We start from the raw sequence: 18,853 nt of genomic DNA on the forward strand, positions 1-18,853 counted from the left end.
TGACACCCCGGCTCTCCTTGCAGGCCAGTCGCAAACAGACTCCACCAGCCTGGAGCAGGAGAAGTACCTGCAGGCAGTGATCAACTCCATGCCGCACTATGCTGATGCCAGTGGGCGCAATACGCTCAGCGGCTTCACCTCTGCGCACATGAGCAGCACAGGTAAGGGGGCATGGATCAGTCCGCAGCCAAGGAGCCACAGCACAGTGGGGAGAGGAGGGAGCAGGCCAGGCGTGCCCGTTTCTTGGGCTGGTGATTTCAACAGGCCTCTGGCTTTGGGATCCTTTCAGCTCAGCCAGGGAGCCTGGGCAGGGCTGTGCTGTTGCAGTGGGAAGTCGGGTTCTGCCCTCCCCAAGGTGTCCCCTTTAGTGCACCTCTGTGGGCTCAGCTACTGCACCCTCCTTTCCCCATGCGGCTGTGGAGCCCAGGCACCGTCAATGTGGGGTAGGTCTCAGAAGGCCCTAAGGCCTGGGGCTCCCTTACAAGTGCTGGCTGACTGGAGTCCCTGCACCAGGCCCGCCCTGGGGGCTGGGTGGGGCTGGCAGGTATGGATTCTGTGAGCAGCGAGATGTCCAAGCACCTCCTGGCCACACTGTGCCCGACTGGCAGGGCTGAGAGCACCCAACGGCTGGGGCTTTGAGCAGCGCATTCAGGTGAGTCTCATGCCCCCTGTTCCTTGTCCTGCCTCTGTCTCCCTCCTCCCGCTCCTGGGAGAGCAGGGCTGACCCAGCACCCTGCATCCTGCCCCAAGCTCCATCCCCATTCATCATCCGTCTGCACCATCCCAGGCCCAGCGCGGCCTAGGCTATGGCATGGGACCAGTGAGCTGGGGGAGCCATTGGGCAGGCTCCACCATGGCTCCCAGTCTGCCTTGGAATGAGAGAGGCGGCTGCAGGCATCTCCCTAGGGCCATCTGTAGCTGGGAGCCCATCCAGCTCCGCTCCCGGCCCGTGTCTGGTGAAGGGACGGTGGGCAGAAGTTAGACTGGAGCTGCGTGGGGAGAGGCTCCCGCCACAGCAGCAGGTGTATCTGCTTTGGGAGAGGGGCTGGGACAGAGCTGGGTGGCACACGCAGGGAGAACGTGTGCTGTGGAGTGTTTGGCAGCAGGTGACCAGAGCCTACTGCTAGAGCTGTCTTGCCGTGTGGGACCCTGCTGTGAGGTCTTGCCCCATGCTCTGGCCTCTGGCTCATCTTTGCTGTTGATTCCAGCCCCGGGCGCCGCCTCCTCTGCTTGCTTTCTCTCCCCCTCCCCCCCGGGGGGTGGGGGGGGGTTGCCGGGGGCAGGGAGATGCTGGGGGGACAAACAGCAAAGCCAAAAGCTGGTGTTTTGTTGGTGCTACAGATTCTTCCGACAAGAGGCAGCCCAAGCTGGGATCGCTCATGAAGCAGGTGATGGGAGGGAAGGACGATGGGCCAGGCACTATTAGCCGAGGAGGTGAGGAACGCCGGGCGCAGCTCCCTGCCCCGCAGGGCCCTTTGAGAGGCTGCTGAGCCAGGGCAGCTGGCTGTAGAGTAGATGCTTCACCTTTGCTTCCCCAGGGCTCGCACAGCGTACAGGGCAGCCCCACGAGGAGATGGGCCTGTCCTCGCTGCTGGGGGTGGGAGCCCAGTGTCTGGCACTTGGATCACCTGGGAGCACAGTCAGCTGGGGTCACCTCATTCATACCATTCATTGTGCTGCTCACTCCATCTCGCCCCTGGGGCACTACTTCCCCCACCCCTCCCAGCTCAGCAGCCCGTCCCCGGTGAGTGCGGCTCGGGGTGAAGCGCATGGCCTGCCGCCCTTGCTGAGACTCCTTTCGTCCTGTACTTTCTCAGTGCTAGGTCCCAGAGCTAGGGTGGTCACTCTGTCCACCCCCAAGGGTGCATCGGTGAAGGGCCGCGAAAGTCCCCGAGGTACTGTACTGTTATCCGCCTAATCCACCGGGCGCTAACCCTGGTCATGTGACTGATTGCCCCACGTAACACCACGCCCCCTTCACATGACTAACCCACACTCCCAGTAACACCTCGCCCAATCACAGGGGTGAGCTAATGAGCTGCTGCATGCTAATGGCTCCCTGCCGCCTGATACCTTGTCACTGAATGGCTTGCCTTGCGCAGTTCCTGGCACTGCAGGTAAGTGCGCCCTCAGCTGATTCTGGAATGGGCTCTCAGGTTTGCTTTAGGCGCCTCACGCATCTGCCAGTGCTTGGATACCAGGGAGGGGGGTGTAGTGCACAGGGACAAGGAGCAGCCGCCAAGGACCCCACAGTGCCAGGGGCAGATTGGTGCTGCTCGCGGAGCCAGTGTGGGGTGGGCAGGGCAGGGCAGGGCATCTGTCCAGAGAGGGTAATCTCAGCTGTGCCTGCAGGAAGGACAAAGGCTCCAGAGCCTCTGACCTCGGCGGGCCCCAGCTGCCCAATCCACATGCTGGCGGGTCAGGGGAGTGAGAAGCAAACCTGATCCCGCGAGTGCACCGGGAATCTGGGCTGGGGCCGGAGCAGCTCAATGAGGAGACCTCAAGGAGGAGAGCTGCTTGCCCCCCAAGCTGGACGTCCGGGAGAAGGTGGCAGGTGACAGGGCAGGCCAGAGGCCACGTGGCCTGGGAGCCAGCTGAGCAGGCCGTGGCAATGACCCTGCCCTCCCTTTTAGGCAAGTGGGGCAGCATCCGGGCCAGCGGGCGCATGAGCAACTATGTCTTGAACATGGAGATCGGGTCCCGCCTGGCTGGGAAGGACCTGCTGAGCGCTCAGCACAATGGGGCCCCCTCTGAGGCCAGCTTCCTGCGCCAGCACCGGGCCTCCCTCTACATCATTGGGGACAAGTCGCAGCTGAAGGTAATGACTTGGCGACCAGGCAGCATGTGGGGCAGGCCCGGCGGGGCAGGGAGCTGTCTGAGCCATCAGCAGCAGGGCCAGAGTGTGGAGAATGGGGGGACTGTCAGGGAGGAGTGGTAGCTTCATGGGAGGCACGCCCCCTGCAGCCAGGATCGGTGTGGAGAAAGGGACCCACTGCAGGGACCAGCCCCCTCTGGGCAGTCAGGCTGCCCCTGCACAGTGCCCCAGAGCGACTAGTGCAGCTACAGCTGTTCCTAGTAAAAAAGCCCAGGAGTGGCATGGGGAACCCACTGCGAAGGAAGGGTTCCGTGAAGGGAAGGGCAGGCAGACGGGAATGGGCCTGGTGCTGCCCAGCCTGTGCTCACCTGGGCTGCCACTCTCGCCCTCTGCCCAGGGAGTGAAGCCAGACCCGCTGCAGCACTGGGAGGTGGTGCCCATTGAGGTGTTTGACGTGCGGCAGGTGAAGGCCAGCTTCAAAAAGCTGATGAAGGCCTGCGTGCCCGGCAGCCCCTCCACAGACCCCAGCCTCGCCTACCTGCGGACCCTGGAGGAGTCCGAATGGCTGTCCCAGGTCAGTGAGCAGTGTCAGACGGGCTGTCACCGAGGCTGGACCTGCCTCCACCACTGGGATCCTACAGTGTGAGGGGAGCTGGTGCTTGAGGCGGTTGCTGGGGTGTGTCACAGGAACCCCAAGGCAAGGGGTGGGGATTCGTTGCTGGGTCACTGGGGCAGGACCCAAGCATCATGCCAGCTTCGAGTCAGTCATAGGGTTTAGGGCCAGAAGGGACCAGATCATCTCGTCTGACCTCCAGGACACCAGCAACCACATGGTAAACCCGCCAGCCGAAATTCAACCAAGGTATTTCAGGAGACTAGCCTACAGTGTGCCACAGGCAGAGAGACTAGGTGGGACCAAGGCCCACCACTGCCTGAGGCCCCCACAATGGCGGAGGATTATCTGAGATACCCCCCGATGATCCTGGCAAGTGACCCACACCCTAGGCTGCAGGGAAAGGAGGAAACCCCCAAGGTCTCTGCAGTTGGACATGGGGCAACATTTCTTCCCAAGCCCATGGACAGTGATCGGTTAGATCCTGAGCAGGTGAACGCCAGTGTGTGTGTGCTCGGTGCCACCTCAGGGCTGTCAATGGGAACTATCATGGAATGTGGCATTTCCAGTGCTTCCTGGCAGGGATCGGTCCTACGCTGATGCTACCCAACCTCTCCCCAGTGATCTGGTGAAATGGGTAGGTGACACCGAGCAGTAGAGTGCTGTGTCACAATGAGATGAGCACCATCTTATAGGGTGATCTGGATCGCTTGGTAAGCTGGGCCCATGCAAAATGTGTTTAAATACAGGTAATGGCAGAGTTGCACAGCTAGGAACGAGGATTGCGGGCCTCACGTGCAGAATGGGGCCTGGCTCCTGGAAAGCGCAGACTCTGGGAGGGAGCTAGGGTCATAGTGGACAAAGAGTGCAACATGAACTCCCAGTGCGATGCTGGGAGCAGTGACTCAGAGCAGGGAGGTGATTTTACTTCTGTACATGGCCCTGATAAGACCGCTCCTGGGATACTAGGTCCAGTTCTGGGGTCCACATTTTAAAAAGGTTACTGGAAAATTGCGGAGGGTGCAGAGAAGAGCCACAGAAATGATTTGCAGGGCTGGAGAAGATGCCTGACAGTGAGAGACTTATGGAGCTCAATCTGTTCAGCTTGTCAAAAAAGAACAAGAGGTGAAATGATTATGCTGATTAGACCCTTTGGGGAGAAGATGTCAGGTTCTAACGGGGTCTTTGGTCTAGTGGGAAAGGCAGAACAAGAAGCTACAGGAGCTAGCCAGCCTTCAAGTAGAAATAAGGCACCATTTTGAACAGCAAGCGAGGGCTGCTGTGGGAAGTGCTGGGTTCTCCATCCGCTGGTGTCCTCAGACATCCGCTGGATGTCTCTGGAAGGAGCTTTCCCCAAACACAGGCTCTCGGAGTCAATACCTAGGGGTAGCTGGGTGAGATTTAACACCCTGGGCTATACGGGAGCTCAGAGTACGTGGTCCCTTCTAGTCAGCGGATGCACTGGCAAGTATGGGATTCCTGCCGACTCCAGTCTGGCTAGGAACACACCTTCCCATCCAGGAAGGGACCTGGTGATGGGAGCTCTCCCAAGAGCAAAGCTGCTGGGATTGGCTGGCTCCAGAGGCCTCTGTCCCAGATCTGATCAAGCTCCCACTGCTAGATGCTCTCTGGGCCGCTGTGCAGGGATCCAGGTGCTGACTGCCGTGTGCGTGCTGGGACTGGATGGAGGCTAAGCACTGTCCCTGCTCTGGGCCGCTAGGCACACACACGACCTCAGATCTCGTGTCTGACTCCTCTTGGCAGTAGGGACCGCGCGGCCTAATTGCCTGGGCCCTGAACAAGTGCTGTCTGCCCGAGGCGAGGCCAGCCCAGGTTCTTTGGTGAGTCTGGTATCTGAGTTTGGGCAGGGACCCATGTGTCTGAGTGGAGCCATTCCCTCTCCCTCTGTGCTCTGGATGTCCGGCACCAGTCAGTGCCTGTTCATCTACTGGGGGAGAGGGGTTCTACAGGGACTTCCAAATAGCCTGAGTCTGTGCCCTTGATGGCCCCACACTGCTCCTTGGTAGGTTGGGCAGGGGAGTGTTGCTGAGTGGAGGGGTGTGGCATGCGAGTTTCATTCACACACAGCTCTCTGGGTTTGGGATCCTTCTGTTCCCGTCACATCCTCGGGTCCAGGGGATTGGCAGGTCCGAGCCTGGCAGACACTCCACTGTTGTGTGTGACATAAGGGTCTGGGCTGTCCCCATATGAACTTCAGAGGCTCTGGCCTGCTAAGCTCACCAGACTTCTGGGAAAGGCTGTTACCCTGTAGTCCCCTGCTCGAGGCCAGCCCCAAATCCCCCCTAATGTCTTGTTAACCTCTTGTGCTGTGTCCACAGATCCACAAGATCCTGCAGATCTCGGTGCTGGTGGTGGAGCTGCTGGATACAGGTTCCTCTGTGCTGGTCAGTTTGGAGGATGGCTGGGATATCACCACACAGGTAGGAGTCGGAGCCCTGCAGCAACTGGCTGGCACGGGCTGGCCTCTCCCAGCTGCTGGCTTGAGGTCCCAGCCCCTTGTGGGCCGTGACTTTGGCCTCTCTCCTGCAGGTGGTGTCCTTGGTGCAGCTGCTGTCAGACCCCTACTACCGGACAATGGAGGGCTTCCGGCTCCTCGTGGAGAAGGAGTGGCTGTCCTTCGGGCACCGCTTCAGCCACCGTGGAGCCCAGACCCTCGCTGGTCAGAGCAGCGGCTTCGCTCCTGTCTTCCTGCAGTTCCTGGACTGTGTCCATCAGGTGAGCCCTGAGCAGCCTGGGCTGTCAGATTTCAGCACAGGGTTAACCTGTGTCCTGGGTCTCGTCTCTGGCCAGTGGAATCCAGGTGTAGAGCCAGCCCACCCCTTGCATGGAGCTACAGATCCAGTGGTCTGCTGGGTGGAGGCTGCTGTCCATTTGGCTGTGTGCTCGTCTCTCTGCAGATCCACCTCCAGTTCCCCATGGAGTTCGAGTTCACCCAGTACTACCTGAAGTTCCTCAGCTACCACTATGTCTCCAATCGGTTCCGCACCTTCCTGCTGGACTCGGACTACGAGCGGATTGAGCTGGGTAAGGGCTCTGGGCCCCTGGCCCCATCACCGATGGGCAGCGCTGTCAGCTGAGCGGCCTGTCTTTCTCTCTGCCCACAGGCCTCCTGTATGAAGAGAAGGGCGAGCGGAAGAGCCAGCAGGTCTACAAGTCCATCTGGGAGTACATTGACCGGCTGAACAAGAAAACCCCTGTCTTCTTCAACTACATATACGCTCCCGAGGATGGGGAGGTGAGCCTGCTCGGCTGGCCAGGGACGCCGGGCCAGATGTAACCTTGGCCTCCCACAGCCTAGTGCACGATCCAGGGAGACCTCCCTCCACCCCACTGCTTGGAGGGAGCCAGGGTCTGACTACAGCTTTTTTGCCACCCCAATTGGTGAAGTGGGGGTGGTGAGAGAGAGCCACGATCGGTGGTACTTCAGCAGCAGCTCCACCACACCGCTTTCATTTTTCGGCAGTGGGTCCTTTGCTCCGAGAGGGACTGAGGGACCCGCTGCCGAATTGCCACCGAAAACCTGGATGTGCAGCCCCTTTCCATTGGCCACCCCAAACACCAGCTTCCTTCGCTGGTGCCTGCAGCCGGCCCTGGAGGGAGCGAGGCAGCCCAGCTGTGGGAGTGACACAGGACGAAGGAACCTTGCCTTTCTGAGGGAGGCCCCAGTCAGGCTGAAATGAAGGAATAGCACTGCCCTTCCTCTTGAGCACAGAGACCGGGCATCCCCGCATCCCGTGCAGCCTGATCCAGCTGCAGTGCTGCCTTCCGAGTGAAAAGCAAACCGTCCTGGGGCCATATGGCGAGGGGACTTGGGAAGCAGTGAAGTCAGCGGGTTTAACCAGCTGGGGTTGCAGGATTGCCCTGCTGCGGGGCTGGGGACGGCTGTATGACCACCCGAGTGCTTGAAATGGAGTCAAGACCTCTAAAATCAGGAGCTGTTGGAATCTATGAACCAAAATGGAATGTTTTCATTCGCTCCTGCTGGTGGAAGCCTGGCCTGGCTGGCCTGCTGCCTTGGTTTCCCTCCAGAATTTGGACAGAATCGACATGTTCCAGGGGAATGATTGGACTAAGTGTAACCAGCGTTTTCTGAGGGAGGGGCTCCACCTCTCACGTCTCAGCCTCTGCCTAGGGCCTGATTCTACACCGGTGCGATGGCCAGAAAGCACTTGTGCTCGCTCACTGGCCCTGCCCTGCGTACACAGCTGCAAAGTGCCCCGTTGTTCTCACTGTGGGGCCTGGTTTTCATGTGGTGGGACACGCAGGAAGTCGGTCTCCTGCTCACTGTCTGCCCCTTACCCCAGGACACTGTAACAGGCTGCCATTACAGCTGTGCTCTGGGCACTGAGTACAGAGGGGCCCAGGGCGGCCAGCCAGGTTGAGAGCCTGCTCCGCCGTTCTGCCTCTGGCCCATGCACCGCAATGCGATCCTGGATGCGGGTGTGGATGCAGCAGCACGGGGAGCAGATGCCTACTTGCTGGCCTGGAGCCCAGTCTGTCCCAGCTCTCCAGGGTTCGGCAGACCCACATGGGGATGACTTGCCTTTGGGGACCCCCCTCCTGCTGCATGATCCCCAGCCCGGCAGCAGAGCTCACCGCCTTTCTGGCCATTGTGGCCTCACTGGGCCAGGCACTGCGGGGGGGTTGCAAGGCCCTATCTGAGCACTTCCCTGTTCCTTAGGTGCTGAGGCCATACAGTAACATCTCCAACCTGAAGGTGTGGGACTACTACACCCAGGAGGTCCTGTCCGAGGGCCCCTCCTACGACTGGGAGCTGGTGCAGGGGCAGCCGGAGCACGTGGAGGAGGTGGATCGGCAGGACTCCAGTGCCCCACAGACCAAGCGCAAAATCATCTGGCCGTGCTACGACAACCGCAGCCGAGTGGAACCCGACGCCATCTCCAAGCTGCTGGAGGTGTGTGGGGCATGGGGGAGGGGCCCTCCCCAAATGAGAACATAACGCCCAGACTGCATCAGACCAGTGGTCCATCTAGCTGTGTCCTGTCTTCAGAGGGAATGATCAGAACAGGGCAGTTGATCAAGTGATCCATCCCCCATTCTCCAGTCCCAGCTTCTGGTAGTCAGAGGTTTAGGGACACCCAGAGCACGGGGTTGCACCCCTGACTATCTTGGCTAATTGCCACTGATGGACCTGTCCTCCAGGAACTGATCTAAATCTTTTTTGAGCCCAGTTATACTTCTGGCCTTCACAACATCCCCTGTCAACAAGTGTTGGGTGAAGAAATACTTCCTTGTGTTTGTTTTAAACCTGCTGCCTGTTAATGTCATGGGTGACCCCTGGTTTGTGTGTTACGTGAAGGGGTAAATAACGCTTCCTGGTTCACTTTCTTCACATCCTTCATGATTTTACAGACCTCTCTCGTATTCCACCTTCATCATCCTTTTTCTAAGTTGAACAGTCCCCGTCCTGTTACTCTCTCCTCACGTGGGAGCTGTTCCAGCCCCCTAACTGTTTTTGTTGCTGTCTCTGCACCTTTTCTAATTCTAATAAATCTTTTCTGAGCTGGTGCGACCAGATCTGCACGACGTGTTCACGGGATGGGTGTGCCAGGCAGAAATCCACCCCCCCTGGGCTGGATCAGGCTCTGCTCCCCCAGCAGGCCCCTTGCAGAGCCCCCCAGCGCTCCCATCTGCACTGAAGCTGGCACTCAGACACTGCCCATGCCACCTGCTCCCCACCCCCGTCTCTGATCGCGCCTGGCAGGGATTGTCTGTGTGCAGTGTGTGTGGTTGCAGCTCCTGAATTTCCTGGGACAGGGCCCATCTCAGGGTGGAGGAGGGGTGTCTTGTCTTTCCACCTCTTCAGAATAACCTCTGATTCCTCCTGCAGGAGCTGCACAACCTGGAGGCAGAGCTGGGCCAGGTGCCGGAGCGCTGGAAGGACACGTGGGACAAGGTCAAAGCTTCCCAGCGCACAGAGGCCCGGCAGGAGGCCAGCAGGGTAGGTCTCTGAGCCGTCCATGCCAGAGGGTCCTGTGAGCCAGAGGCTGGGCTGGGCTGGGAGGAGCAGTGCGCCGGGAGCCTGCTCCGGCACTTGGCTCAGGGCTCCTGGCTCTGCCCCCAGCTGCCTGCGTGGCTGAGGAGGGGCTCACAGTGCCCTGTGCCCAGGCCCAGTGGGTCTTGTGTGACAATGAGACGGTGCCAGTGGGGGGTGGCTGGTGGGTGGGACCCATGCCCTCACTTCCCTGCTCTGTGGTGTGCAGATGGCGTCCAGTTCCCTGCTGATGTCCTCCAGCCTGTTGCCCCACCGGCGCTCGCTGGGGGTCTACCTGCAGGAGAGCAGCGTGGGCTCCACTCTCAACCTCAGCCTGGACAGCGACACCAGCAGCACCTCTACCCCGTCCAGCGGGAAGCAGGGGGGCCGCAAGAGCACCAGCAACCTCTACAGCCAGTTCCAGATGTCGGAGAGCGAGAACAGGTGAAGGGAGCTCTGGCTGCCCCGGGGGAGATGGCCAGGCCGTGTGGGCCCTGTGGTCAGCAATGAGCCCTATTGCTTGGGATGGGGTGTGGGTCCCATGGGGCCAGCCCTCTGCAACTCAGCTGGTTCAGTCCCTGGCTGCTGGGAGCCAAACTCTTTGGTTCATCCCCACTGGCTCTCGCCCCCCGGTGCACAGCAGCAAGGCACTGACCCGCTGTCTGGCTGCCCACAGGTCCTACGAGGGGACGCTCTACAAGAAAGGAGCCTTCATGAAGCCCTGGAAGCCCCGCTGGTTCGTGCTGGATAAAACCAAACATCAGGTACTCGAGGGGCTGGACAAGGGGAGTAGCTCAGCCGACCTGGTGTTGATGTGAGCTCGGGACTTGGGGACACCGGCTGACGAGTGGCACCTTTCCTTCCAGCTGCGGTACTATGACAACCGGATGGACACGGAGTGCAAAGGGGTCATTGACCTGGCAGAAGTGGAGTCCATCACCCCCGGCACCCCCACCATGGGGGCCCCCAAGACAGTGGAGGAGAAGGCCTTCTTCGATGTGAGTCCTCAGTGCCGGGGCGGGGGCCGGGGGGTGATAGTGGCTGGACCAAGGCAGCTGAGCACCAGCTCTGCATTGGACAGCAGGGCCGGCACTCGGGCTCCTGAGTTGAGCTGTGGTCTCTGCAGAGGACGCCAGTGGTACAGACTGTGCCAGGCACTCGCCACCGCCGGCTGGATTCAAGTTGTGTGTCCAGGAAGGTGCCAGCCCCTAGCCAGTCCTGCCTGCCCATCTCCCCAGGTGGGGACCTGGGGCCCATCGCTAGCTATGCCCTGCCTGGCAGACTGGGCTGCCTCTCCTGCCCCCGGCGGATGCCCTGCCTCAGCTCTCGTCTTTTCTCCCCATAGCTGAAGACGACGAAACGAGTTTACAATTTCTGTGCCCAGGACGTGCAGCTGGCCCAGCAGTGGATCGACCGCATCCAGAGCTGCTTGTCGGACGCGTGAGACCGGCTCAGCAGCAGCCCCCGTTCCAGGCATGGAGTCCCCCAGGCCCCGGTGCATGAAGCAGAGGCAATGCCCAGGGTTAGCACCGGAGCTGGCCCAGGTCTGACTGACTGACGGAGGAGGATCTCCCCCACTGCCAGGGGCACATCGTACTGGAAGCCCCAGGCCCCCTGTGTGTTCAAGGACAGTAGCAGGGGTCAGGGCAGGATCAGTGTGTTACACTATGGTAGGAACTGTCCAGCACAGGAACTAATTGCATTGAAATGTCAGGCTAGAGGCAGTGGGGATCCATTCGTACAAGCCCACTAAGCCTGTCTGAGCCACATAATTACCGGCTCCCACCCCAGGCAGGATATGGGTCTGGGGTCCCTGGCTGGGCATTGCGGCTCCCACCCCTGGTAGGACATGGACCTGGGGTCCCGGCTCCCACCCCAGGCAGGATATGGGCCTGGGGTCCCTGGCTGGGCAGCGTGGCTCTCGCCCCAGGCAGGACATGGACCTCAGGTCCCAGCTCTCACCCCAGGCAGGATATGGGCCTGGGGTCCCTGACTGGGCAGCGCGGCTCCCGCCCCAGGCAGGATATGGGCCTGGGGTCCCTGGCTGGGCATTGCGGCTCCCACCCCAGGCAGGACACGGGCCTGGGGTCCCGGCTCCCACCCCAGGCAGGACACGGGCCTGGGGTCCCGGCTCCCACCCCAGGCAGGATATGGGCCTGGGGTCCCTGGCTGGGCATGGCATTTGTCTTGAGCAGTGCTCTGGTTCTCTTGCGAATGCTGTAGGGTCTTACTGGCCCTTTGCTGGGAGAGGCTTCAGGAGGTGCTGTGCATTGAACAACCCCCCCCCCCCCCCCTTCCCACCATGGGGGAGCAGGATGAGCTTTCCCTGGTTACACCTCTGCACTCCAAGTGAACCTGCCGCCAGCCCCTTGGGGCACTTGGCCCAGCCCTTCTGAGTGGCACTAGGCTGAGGTCCTGAGCTCAGGGTTAGCCTGTCCAGCAAGGCCAGAGGAGAGCTCCATGGACAGTAGGCCAGGAGTACTGGGACCATCCTGCTCACCCCATGTCCAGCAACTGGGCCATATTCCTCCCCGGGGCAGGCACAATCTCTGCTGGCACAGTGTCTGCACAAGAAAGAGGGGCTCCTCCCTGTCCTGCTTCGGTGGGATGGGGTGGTGTCTCATTAGCAGTATTGTAGCTTTAGAGTCAGCTCCTCTTTTGGTCTGCCCCTAGCGGGGGAGGGGTGAAACAGAGGACTGGGACCTGCTTATATTCTTGGTCCCACTGCCCGGGGAAACCTGTGCTCGCTCAGGCTGCGGGGAGCAGGTTCCCCTGACGTGGCACCAGGGCATCTGGCAGTGTAGCTCCCCCGCTGCAGGCTGGATTGCTCTGGCACAGCCCTGGAGCCTCCATCCCTCTCCCTGCAGTGGCTGGGGCGTGGGGCTGGGCATTTGCCCCCAGGATAACAAGGCCAGTTACAGGGACTGGCCCGGGGCCTGTGTACAGGAGCAGTGTGGCATGAGCCCCTCACCTACCAGCCACGCTGCCCCGGGAGTGAAGTGGCCTGAGCTTGGAGATCATAGTACAGAGCTGCTGCCTTTTCTCTGTCAGCTCTCTCGGGGCTCTCTGCTGCTTCTGCAGCACCAGCCCCCACAGCTTGTGCTTGGATCCCCAGCCCCTGGGCTCGCAGCGGCAAGTCTCCATGCAGCCACTGTCTGCCAGCCGCAGAGCAAGGCCTGTGCTTTGAGCCGGGACACGCCCCAGCCTTGAGGGGGAAGGCAGGGAGCTCTTCACGGCCATTGTGCTGTGGGGCCAAGCTCAGCTCCTTGAGATCCCCACTGTGCTGAGCTGTTCAGGGCTCAGCTCCTGACCCCCTGAACTGTGTACCAGGGACAAACTTGTACTTTAGCCCCTGCTCTCTAGCACTTCCACTAGCCCAGACCTGCTGCCCTCCCCAGCCTGCTTCCTGCAGTAACTGATTGTCAGTGCAAAGGTGGAATCATGAGATGGAGGCGATGGCATCTCTGGTACAGAAATAAATCCCCTGTATGCTCCCCTCTCCCCGGTTTGCACCTTGGCAAGCTTAGCCCCCAGCAGCTCATGTGCTAGAGCTGTGTGCTTGTCCCAAAGCCCAGCGGGCACCTGCCTGTGGTCCCTTGGGGCCAAGGAGCTGCCTGTTCACATGAGATGGTTCCTGGCCTCGGTAGCACTCCAGCACCCCCCCCCCCTCGGTTACAGTTCACCATCTTCCTGCCATTGCCCCTTGGGCCTGGGACCTGCCCTTTCCCTCCCCCTGCCAGCTGCTCAGAGCCAAGGCAGCTGACGGTTCTACCTGTCTTGTTTTTAAAGGAGTACAATGTTTTATTTCAGTGCAGAGCTCTTTGTACAGTCTTAACCCCCAGGGGCCCTTCTTCCTTTTCCTGTATGATAATGGCGGTGGCAGGTAGCTGGTGCAACAGGGAGGTTTTTGTAACTTCCTGGAGCAGTTGTAGATTATTGAAGTTTCTGTACATTGTGTCAAACATACAGAGTCCTTGTATTGTATTGTGCCTAGAGGGAAAACGTTATATAAAGAGAAAACTAACTGAATTTAATAAAAAATTAATATGCATATTCTCGGGCTGCATGGCACACAGGCCTTCCCAGCGCTGGGTTGGGTTCCAGAAGCGATTCTCTCACACAGCCCTCCCCATTGTTCACACAAGTCCCAGGCTGGGGGGAGAGACCTGCAGTGGTTAGGGCTAGAGAGGGAGCAGAGTGCTCACTGCTTGTCTTGCTGGGCAGGTTTGTATTCATCATTTAAAACAGTCCCTCTGGCTCTGCTGTGTTGGCAGTAACCAGAGCATCACCCTGTGCCTCTCCTGTGCTCTCCCTCATGACATCGCATTTGTATGTGCCCCACTCCTGAGTCACAAGCTGCAGGACTGTGGGTAGGAACAGGCCTGTTAAGGGTGTTCTTGTAACCACCATAAATCCAATACAGACCAGTGGATGTAAAAGATGCATCCTAGTATTATCCTAAATTCCTCATTTCGCCTCAGCTGCCAGCAAACATCTCCCACCTAGGATCTGTGTTCATCTTGCCCATCCAAGAGAGATTTCTTGGTATTGCCAGGTTCTCTGTTTGGACAATGGATGCACCAGGAGAGGGGCTCTAGAGTGTGTACTTCCCCCTCAATTGACAGAGGTGTCAGCACCCAAGAGCTGCAATCTTTGCAGCTGGCCATGCCATCTAAATGTCACCTGGATAATTCAGTCCCATGAGGCCTAGTCTTGTTCTCCATCCCTAAAAGGAAGAAGCTGAAGGAAGCATTTTGAGATTTGACCCCATTAGAGATGTTCTAATTCCAAGAGGTCAGATGTTGGACCATAGCATCACCACAGAGCTTCATCTGTTACCATGGCATCTTAGTCCTCCAGATTCATCTGGGGATGCCCAAGAACTTATCACCCAGTTAGATTCATGTTCATAATATTTCAGTGCAGAATGACTCAGGCCTGCTCCGTTTCTTCCGTCCAGGTCTCTGAACCCTGTGTGCTTGGAGCAAACCTTGGAGAACTCTACTGAGGTTTCCCTCCAGGTCCAGCTTTTTTCTACTCTTACTGTCAGCTCCAGGGTGGAGCCATTCTTCTTTGGATTAGCTCTGTAGCCTTCTGCTACAAAAGTCTCTTGGCTCAGCTGTATTTCCTTCTGCTAATGGGTCTCTTGGGCTTTCTATCCATATGGCTTGTGGATTATATACAAAGGAAGGATTGTGATACCATATTAAGATGATGGGAGGGTGGTGGTCTGAGTCCAAGAGGGATAATGGTTGTGGATTTTTGAGTTTCAGGGCAATTAATTGGATTTATTCCTGGTGTTTTCTCATCCTAAAGAAACTGCTTCAGTCTATACACAAGCTGAACATAATATAACATTGGTCTTAGGAAACATCATTGCTCTGGGTTGGAGCTGTCAATCTCAGATGCCTATTTTTGCATCTTTAAAGTGACAGGAATATTCAGGATGGAAAGTGACCATTTCTAGTACAAGATGCTCCCATGCGTGCTGTTTAGATTTCCAAGGAGATATTCACCAACTGAGTGAATATCTTTCTTAGATGACTAGCTACTAAAGACTCATTAATTTTGAAATCCAAAAGTAGTAATGTTCTACCTCAGTGGGCTGGAGGTGTGAACTCTGTAACATTTCCTTCCATTCAGCAGAGCGTGTGCTCTCCAGAATCAGAGTCCCACAGCCATGGTTTATTTAAACTGGCTGGAAGCATTTAACTCCCCAAGTACTGGATTTCAGTAATTCATTAAGCAGGAAGAGAGCACTGGCTGATGGGTAAACCTGGTGCCTGTGTCACTCTACCATGACGAGGAAACTGAAAAAGGAAAGGCCAACCACAGATCTACTTGGTTTTGCCCAAGTCCAGCTATGTGAGGTTTTGCTTCAGGGCAGTAAAGGAACCAGATGCAAAATGGGATGCTTGCTTCTGTAGGTGGGGAAAGGCCTCTTCCTGCATCTCCACCTCTCTGCAGAGTTGAGAAGTAGATTAAGATGAAATCAGAGAGTGTGGTGGCTGAGAGGGGACTCTGCAGGTCCCTCTAATTCTGGAGATTAAATCTCTTTAGCAAGAGGCTTGGTTGCTGAGTGCCCAGCAGAAAGATGCCAAACTCATACATGAGAGAGCTGAATTTTATTTTTAAGTCTGGTCTAGGGCCAAGGTATTAATTTAGGACTTTACTTCCCTGTAGCATGCCCACTGCTGTCAATGGGAGAGTATGTGCAAAGAATGAGCATGGCCTATATGTGATTCATAGCTTCCAAGGCCAGGAGGAACCACTGTGATCATCTCTGACCCCCTGTGTAACACACAGGCCAGAGACCTTCCACACAATGATTCCTAGAGCAGATCTTTTAGAAAAACATCTAATCTTGATTTTTAGAATTGCCAGAGATGGAGAATCCACCATGACCCTTGGTACATTGTTCCAATGGTTAACCAACCTCAGTTACAAATTAACACTTTGTTCTGCTTCGAGCCATTGGATGGGTTAGAGCTTTCTGTGCTAGACTGAAGAGCTGGTTATTAATCAAATCAGCCTTCCCTTTGTTAAGCTGAATTGACTGAGCTCTTTGAGTTTCATGACTTGATTTGCTTAGTCCCTTGGCTCACTTGTAAGGCCACTGGTTCTGCCCCTTCTCTCTGCTAAATATTACAAATCATTAGTACAAAAATACCTTGGAACAAAGTGTGAAGGCTAGAGACTTTAATGCAAGTTTCAAGCCAGGTTTGGATAGATTACCTGCTTGGCATTTTGGAAGAGATCAAAGTTTCATAATCGACCCTCTCCCACTAAAGTTGTACTTTGCAGGGGCAATGTTTCATACTCCTATGTTGCTGGGTTGTAAAGTAACTGATCAGGAAAGAAGCCACTGTTGTTCTGCTCACTTAACACGCCACTTAATCTGCAGTGATGGGCCAACCAGTGATAAGGATGCACAAGAGAAGGGATAAAAACTTTCCTACCTCCCCTAATTATTGTTCTTCAAGATGTGTTGCTCATGCCCATTCCAAGTAGGGGTGTGCATGCCGTGTGCACATCTGTCAGAAGGTTTTCCCCCAAACAGTACAAGTTGGGTTGGTCCAGGCACCCCTTGGAGTCGTGCCTTCATGGCACCATATATAGGGCCCTGCCAACCTGCTGCCACTTCAGTTCCTTCTTGCTGGTTTTGTTCTGACAGAGGGGAGGCAGCTGGGTCTTGGAAGGGATTTGAGCAACACATCTCAGAGAGGGAGGTAACTGTTTTTTCTTTGAGTGCTTGTGCATGTCAATTCCAGTTAGGTGACTCCCAAGCCAGTACCTTGGAGTTGGGTTTCAGAGTTCATTGACTTGCTGATTGAAGCACCACTGTGCTGAGTGATGGCGTAATGAGGTGAACATGTGGACTGACAACCAAGTCACAGCCACACACAGCTCATGGATCAGAACCTGAGTCAGGAATGCCACCTGCACCCTCATGGAGTGTGCTGTCAGCCCAGGGGCAGGTACTTAGCTCAATAGCAGGATGCCTGGATACAGGACCTGATCCATGATAAACTTCTTTGGGAAGACATGGGGAGGGTCCTTCATCCTGTCTGCTACTGTGACAAGCAATTGCAGAGGCTTCTGAAGCACCTTGGTCCATTTGATATAAAAGGCCAATGCCCACTGAACTGCCTGAGAGTGGGGTTTCTGCTCCTGGGTGTTAGCAGGCAGTTTGGCATTAAAAAAGTGGGAGGAAAATGTCCTGACTGGTATGAAACTGAGCCCTGACCTTCAGGAGCAAGGCCAGGTGCAGCTGATGCTCAATCATGTCCTTCCAGAAGATGGTGTAAGGAGGTTCAGCTCTTAGGGCCTTGAGGTCAAACACCCTCCCAGCAGAGCATATTGCTGCCAGAAATGCCACCTTCTCTGTGAGCGAGAGCAGTGAGCACATTGCTAAAGGGTCAAAGGGGGGCCCCCATTAGTCTGGAAAGAAGATGAAGGGCCCAAGCTGGCACTGGTTGTCATACTTGAGATATAGCCTGTCCAGTCCTTTGACCGATCATTGGGTTAGCAAAGAGTGATCAGCTGGCCCCACCTGGGTGAAATGCCAAGGATTCCAGCTAACCTGCACAGGCAGTAAGAAGGAACTGAAGCAACAGCAGGTCAGCAAGGTCCTATATACAGCACCATGGAGGTGACACCCACACCCATCTGATGGATACTGCTAGGGAAGAAACCAGCACCTGTGCATATGCGTCTACTTGGAAGCACTTGAAGAACACTTGAGTTCTGTTATGTAAATAAAAGGGCTTGTACTCACCTGAAACAGCAGCTGTTCTCCTCCCCCATCAGTCACCCTTAAGTAAGCAAGGAGGAAGGCGGCTGGTTTAGAGAAGTACAAAAGGGAGCTGGACAGAGGTCCATACAATACCAAGTGCTCCTGTTTACACACAGTGTAAGACCAAAAGACATTTAATGTGTGGAACTCACTGAGGTTAAGCATTTGGCAGGGTTAGTGGGAACAGACAGAGAGAGAGAGGGGGGACAGAATGCTTTGGGGCAGGAGCCAACTCGAGCTAGGAAAAGTACCCAGGTGTTCGAACAGCAGGGGTGAGACAACAGCACTACCTGCTCCTGGTGGTATGGGGAGAGCTGAGCTCAGCCTGACCTCCCTCTTCTGCCTATGTGACTGTCATACTCTTAGAAAGCTGCAGGGCCTGAAAAAAATACTCACGCTGGTGATTAAAATGTGACAGCCTCACTCCCATCCCTGGCAGAGAGCTGCACGGAGACTTTTGCAAAATGTTTGTCTGGCCTGAGGCACCTCTTGCCTGTCACATGTTGCCCTAGGGAGACCTCAAACCCAAGCGTTTGGCATGACTCAAAAAGGGCCTGGACAGTTCAGCATTACACCAATTTTAGGAGGAACATTATGCCAATCTGCATTAGAGCAGATCAGACCTAGGGTGGGAGGCAGGGGGACAGATCACAGCTCAGCTGCAGTTCTTTCACCTTCCTCTGCTGCTACTGGTATCAGCCCTAACAGAACTGAGCAGCACCTCAGATGTAACCGTTTCCAGGTATGAACTCCAAAGGCAGCCCTGTGCCAGGCTCCTGGGCCAGTGCAAGAACCCGGACCATGGAATAGTCAGGAGTAACTCACTCCTTGGCAAGGGAATCAAATCGCCACACGAGGACATGGGCTGCATCATTGAAACCTTCTGTGAGGCCCTGCCTCTTCCTAGCCCCCCTTCCAACCCCAGCTCTGCCTCCTTCCCCCTCCCTCCTGGAAAGTCCTAAGCATTGCCCAACAACTCTTTGGTGGCAGGAAAGCGCTGGGACATAGAAGCTTGGTGGGCCCCTGTGGGCTTGAGACCCCTGTCCTAGGAGAAGTTTATCATCATCCAACCGCTAAGCTGACTAGTTATGAAGAATATGTGATTGTTAAGTT

At 56.6% G+C, this 18,853-nt stretch overlaps 1 protein-coding gene and 1 long non-coding RNA gene across 7 annotated transcripts in view; one reads left to right on the plus strand and one right to left on the minus strand.

Annotated features, from left to right (window-relative positions):
- SBF1 (SET binding factor 1) overlaps positions 1-13,495 on the plus strand; it is a 160,937-nt gene extending 147,442 nt beyond the window's left edge. For 2 of the 6 annotated variants that reach the window (XM_030536586.1, XM_030536664.1), the window contains 15 exons: positions 24-161; positions 1,342-1,434; positions 1,818-1,895; positions 2,634-2,818; positions 3,213-3,389; positions 5,768-5,869; positions 5,979-6,164; positions 6,347-6,473; positions 6,554-6,684; positions 8,131-8,364; positions 9,301-9,411; positions 9,674-9,888; positions 10,121-10,208; positions 10,311-10,442; positions 10,790-13,495. In XM_030536586.1, coding sequence (XP_030392446.1) covers positions 24-161; positions 1,342-1,434; positions 1,818-1,895; positions 2,634-2,818; positions 3,213-3,389; positions 5,768-5,869; positions 5,979-6,164; positions 6,347-6,473; positions 6,554-6,684; positions 8,131-8,364; positions 9,301-9,411; positions 9,674-9,888; positions 10,121-10,208; positions 10,311-10,442; positions 10,790-10,888 — 2,096 coding nt within the window. In that variant the 3' untranslated portion in view covers positions 10,889-13,495. The remainder of the gene's footprint in view (positions 1-23; positions 162-1,341; positions 1,435-1,817; positions 1,896-2,633; positions 2,819-3,212; positions 3,390-5,767; positions 5,870-5,978; positions 6,165-6,346; positions 6,474-6,553; positions 6,685-8,130; positions 8,365-9,300; positions 9,412-9,673; positions 9,889-10,120; positions 10,209-10,310; positions 10,443-10,789) is intronic. The other 4 variants (XM_030536835.1, XM_030537009.1, XM_030536751.1 and 1 more) reach the window with 3 other exon arrangements.
- On the minus strand, positions 3,786-12,095 carry LOC115636690. Its single transcript, XR_003997018.1, has 4 exons — positions 12,015-12,095; positions 10,728-10,731; positions 4,381-4,385; positions 3,786-3,797 (listed from the first exon to the last, which is right to left on the minus strand). It is a non-coding gene; the product is annotated as an uncharacterized LOC115636690 (long non-coding RNA).
- Positions 13,496-18,853: the final 5,358 nt, after the last annotated feature.

The sequence above is a fragment of the Gopherus evgoodei genome, chromosome 1 (assembly GCF_007399415.2).
Source record: "Gopherus evgoodei ecotype Sinaloan lineage chromosome 1, rGopEvg1_v1.p, whole genome shotgun sequence".
In the NCBI taxonomy this organism is placed as follows: Eukaryota; Metazoa; Chordata; order Testudines; family Testudinidae; genus Gopherus; species Gopherus evgoodei.